The sequence below is a fragment of the Salvia miltiorrhiza genome, chromosome 2, assembly GCF_028751815.1.
Source record: "Salvia miltiorrhiza cultivar Shanhuang (shh) chromosome 2, IMPLAD_Smil_shh, whole genome shotgun sequence".
NCBI classification, from domain to species: Eukaryota; Viridiplantae; Streptophyta; class Magnoliopsida; order Lamiales; family Lamiaceae; genus Salvia; species Salvia miltiorrhiza.
The window spans coordinates 20,878,003-20,882,617 of NC_080388.1; the positions used below are offsets into that span (position 1 = coordinate 20,878,003).

Sequence of the window (4,615 nt, forward strand, 5' to 3'; positions counted from 1 at the left end):
TATTTATTAACAAAGTTTCTAACAATAACATTACAAATATTTTTTTTATTGTGCACACGGTACAAAGACGTATTTAAGCAATGAAGTTATTCTAAATTAGTTATTATGGAATGGAATGTAAGTTGGAATTATATATTTTTGTTAATTTTTTATTATTATATCGTTATATAATTTCTTTTACAATTATTTAACATATGCATGCATGGCACTAGATGGGATCCTCTGTCCCACAATTTAGTGTTTACCATCGTGCACCACTCTTAATTTATTTATTTTATAATTTTTTTTATAAAAATAAAAAATATTATTATATTATGAACTCTAATTAATATTTATCACTAAAAATTGAAATTTTAAAAAATTGTATACCCTAACTTTGAATTAATGAACCCAAATGATCAATTATTTATTGAAATAAATATAAAATAATAATTATAAATCCAAATTGGATGAGTGAACCCTTGTTAAGTAACTTTTAATTATATTAAATCATAATAAATTAAAATTGAAGAAAATATAATTAAAAATTATAACAAAGTAAGAGTGGTGCACACTAAATTGTGGAACAGAAGATCCCATCTGATATGCACGGGATACACTACCACTTTCCTTATAATACAGAAACTCTTGATCATTTCGAGTTTTACACACGAATTATCATTTTTTTTTCTCTAAATGCACAAACTTTATGTTTGTGTAGTTTGGGAATTAAGTGGTAAATAATCGATGTTGTTCTTATACATGAATTAGTAACTTATTTACACCTAATCCAATAACATGACATATTACTTTTGAGTTTTAAAGGTAAGAACTATATTGTTAATTAAGACAAATGATAGTTGAACACTGCACATGTAATACGAAACATGATAAGTATAATTCAAATAATCGAGCTTCAATATTTAATTACAAGCTAGCCGGTAACACGCTATGCATATTTTCATAGTTTTTCTGTCCTTCCAATAGAGACCATACTTGATACGCTAGTGAAACACAGCATCACCCAAAAGATTAATACAAACAAAAATGAAGAGAATATATATAAAAAGGGAAGGGGATCATGTTGGTTTAGATGAGGAGCTTTTTTCAATAAGAAATTTAGTCCAACCCAAAAGTTCAAATGAAAGAGCCACACTTCCCAAGCCTCCAAGGACTCCAATATAAGCCCATTTCCACACATGCTCTGGCTCCAAAATCTTAATCCCCAAAAATATGTTGAACGATATCAACGCCATAATCGCATACCCTAAAAAATGATGATACATATTCCAATACGTTCTGTACCCATCGTCGGGGGCCGGCCTTAACCTCCACGCCAACATCTGCAATATAATCCAATTTATGCCATCTTCAAATCAGAACATTCATGTAATATTCTTTTTTACCTGTATGGTTGAGAGAATAAAAATAATGAGTCCAGCGGTATTATGGATATTGAACTTATAGTTTTGGGAAGCCTTTCCAAGCCATAGCCCCAGGGCCCACCCACTGGAACCAATGATGTATCCGGTAGTCTGACAGCTGACGTGGACGTCGTACCACCGTACACATGGCTTTGGAAATATCCGCATATACCTTGCCACTATTGCGCCACTCGGCAGTAGCGTCCCCCATCCCACTATGTTTAGCACCCCATGAACCTCCAATGCCATGCAAAAGTTAGCAAGGATATATATATATATTGTACATTCAAGTAATTTCTATGACTTACATCAAATTATATCAAAGAGTTTATAAATTTTTAGAGTTTTTAAAATGTTTCAAGAGCTTATAAGATATCAAAGTATTTGGATAATTGAGCTTATAAGTTAGAGAGAGTTTCTAGTTAGAAAGAGAAAATATTTTTTAGAGAAAAAAATTAACTTGAGAAGGTATATGATGAAAATATAAAATTATAGTTGAATAATATATATAAAATAATTATTATATAAGATTATGAAAAAATAAATTGGAGTAAAAGAGCTTATAAGCTATTATAGCTTATTTTTAGAGATTATAAGTTGTTTAAGAATTTATTTTGTTAGGTACTTTAAAGAAATTTATAACCTGTTTTAAATACTTAATAATAAGCTCAGTCAAACCCCACTGCTCCCCCTCTCCAACTCTCCCAAGTCAAAGAAATAATAAGCTCAGTCAAATAAAACACCCTCAAAGTCAAATATGCAAGCAGATTCTAACATCCACGTTAGTTTTGTTTCTGGAGAATTTCAGTCTGTGATAAAATTTAAACAAATTAAAAATTTCATATATTGTGTGATAAATATATACTATATTGAAAACTTATGTGCAGTTCTGAAGATGAGCGAGATAATTCATGTATTTACAAAAAATAACCTTAAATTTACGCAAAGTGAAAGATGCAAAATATTGAGTTAGATTAAACTTACTATTCTTAGTTTAAAACGTCGATGGCGAGTGTAGCTAATAATTTTGACGGATTGAAGATCAAGAGTCTCAGTGCTGTCGAAGTTGTTGAGAGATTTTGGGTGCATCAACGGCTCATTTCCGTTGATATGCTCACCAATCTGCCACACAACGTGTGTCTCCAAGCTGTTGAACTCCTTCTCCGGCAGCACAACCGTCGCCACAATCACGTGATAATCAAGCCGCGGAACGTACTCCATTCGATAACTACTGAACTCGACCCCGATATCGATGTCGTCCGCCGGTACCAACGGGCACCTCCGGGACTTGGTGGCGGCGGTGACGTTGTACTTGTGGCATCCGTACGAGCCGTTCCGTTGCTTGATGCCGATGACGGCCCGCGTGCCGTCCATGTGGGGCCCGCCTGGGTTTACGCCCCAGGCGAGCCAACCCGTGTCTTCGCGCCTCAGCTGTGCCCCGAAGGCCACGTGGAGCCCTCGGGACGCCCTGTCGAAGCTCCACGCCAATTCGGCCGCCAGAGTCTTCCGCCGGCAGCTCTGGATTCGCGTGGAGTTCGGCATCATTTTCTCGGCTTCTGCTCGGAAGTCTTGGCTGCAGTCGTGCGCGGTGGCGAGGAGAGGGGAGAGCAGCGCCGCGAGTGCGACGAGTAGGGGTATGTTCGTCATTTTGGATTTTGAGTTGTGTTATTCTTTGATATCATATAAATAAGTCTATGCTGTTTGAATGAATTAATAGATAGCGGAGCTTTATTTATTCTGTTACAGCATGGTTTTAGGAGTTGGGCACAAGTTATGAATATGTTCCGTCTTTGTTTCATTGTCGCTTTTTCCGAGTTTTGATGTTCTCAGTTTCTACGACTGAGTCAAAAAATAATTTCATTTCCCTACTTACTTTTTTTATAATTTTATAACATTTATTCTTTAATTATGCATGATTTGTTATTTTCATCATATGTCCTTTTAAATTATTTCTCTTTAATCTTTTTTCTAACAATTTTTTTTTCTCTGTAACTTGACAAGCTATTAAAAAATTATTATATATTTTATAAGCTCTTTAAAATAAGTTTACCCCATGTAGGATATGATTTATTTTGCTTTAATTTATAGATTAGTATTGACTGAGTGTGCTCACACAAAATCTAATACAGGATACAGTCTCTATATTGAATGTTACAAAAATCGAAATCAGAGGACTCCCTTGTTTAAAAGGAAAGCACAAATAAACTCCGTACCATTTTGTGTTTTGTTAAATAGTTCCTTTATGTATAATGAAAGATTAGCAAATCAAGCAATGAATCTTACCTTCTTTTTTCGTGACAGCCTAGTTTCCATACTTTTGACAATCCCATGAAACACGACGAGTCGACGATACTGTCCGAAAGTAAGGGGCATATTTTTTGAAAAAGTAGATAATAAAAAGAAGAAGATAACATCATGTTTAATAGTTACAAGACAACTCACTAATCATTCAATCTTTTAATATTTAATGATTTTTTTTTTCACTTTTTAATGATATATTCTATTTTTGATGAGTTATTAAGGGTTATTGACGCTCAAATACACGAATTTTGGGCCCATTTTAATCATGGGTTAATATTCGCTAAATCCATGTGGAATTTTCATTTTTTGGTATTTAACATGACCCCAAATTTTGACTGCTAAATCTATCAATTTATAATTTAGTCTGATTTTTTCCCCGGCGAAAAGCTCCGGCCAAATTGAAACTGACGTGTCTCCTATGTGGCAAAATCGATTCTGACATGATTTTATGTTAATATTTTTTTTTTGCTTTATCAGAATGAAACGACACCGTTTCATTGCTAACTAATCTCCCCAAATCTTAATTAGAATACTTTATACGGTTTAAGAGTTAGAAACGAAAAAAGTCACATTCAAGTTCTTCACTTTTTCTGCTTATAAACCCTATTATCACTACAAAGTGTGATTTTGTTGATTGATCCAAGAATTGCTTCAGTGTGCGACAAGGACAACACGAGCAAGGAAGGTGTGGCGGTGTAAAGCTGTGATGCTGATGGGGAACAGGTGGGTCCCCTTAGTTTTAACCTTTTTAGTTTTGGTGACGGTGTTCGAATAAAAAATGAACTGAGGCTAATCTTTCAGATTTTTAATAGTTTGATAATAGTAAAACATGATTTTTTAATGCTAATCACAATTACCATTAGGGTTTTTGGGTTAAGCACTCAACTGAACTCCCATGTTTGCGATTTTAT

General features: G+C 34.1%; 1 protein-coding gene across 1 annotated transcript; it reads right to left on the reverse strand.

Annotated features, from left to right (window-relative positions):
- Positions 1-855: 855 nt before the first annotated feature.
- Positions 856-3,157, reverse strand: LOC131011521 (cytochrome b561 and DOMON domain-containing protein At4g12980-like). The gene is made up of 3 exons (XM_057939304.1): positions 2,388-3,157; positions 1,386-1,640; positions 856-1,322 (listed from the first exon to the last, which is right to left on the reverse strand). The coding sequence occupies exons 1-3, from the start codon at positions 3,048-3,050 to the stop codon at positions 1,059-1,061; spliced, it is 1,182 nt and encodes a 393-aa protein (XP_057795287.1). The 5' UTR covers positions 3,051-3,157; the 3' UTR covers positions 856-1,058.
- Positions 3,158-4,615: the final 1,458 nt, after the last annotated feature.

What these genes read in the sequence shown, in the direction of transcription:
- LOC131011521 (XM_057939304.1), bottom strand. Translation starts at nt 3,050, where the DNA reads ATGACGAACATACCCCTACTCGTCGCACTCGCGGCGCTGCTCTCCCCT. An exon ending in GACGTTTTAAACTAAGAATA is followed by an intron (nt 1,641 to 2,387) that starts GTAAGTTTAATC and finishes ATGGCATTGGAG; the next exon opens with GTTCATGGGGTGCTAAACAT. An exon ending in TTATTCTCTCAACCATACAG is followed by an intron (nt 1,323 to 1,385) that starts GTAAAAAAGAAT and finishes ATTATATTGCAG; the next exon opens with ATGTTGGCGTGGAGGTTAAG.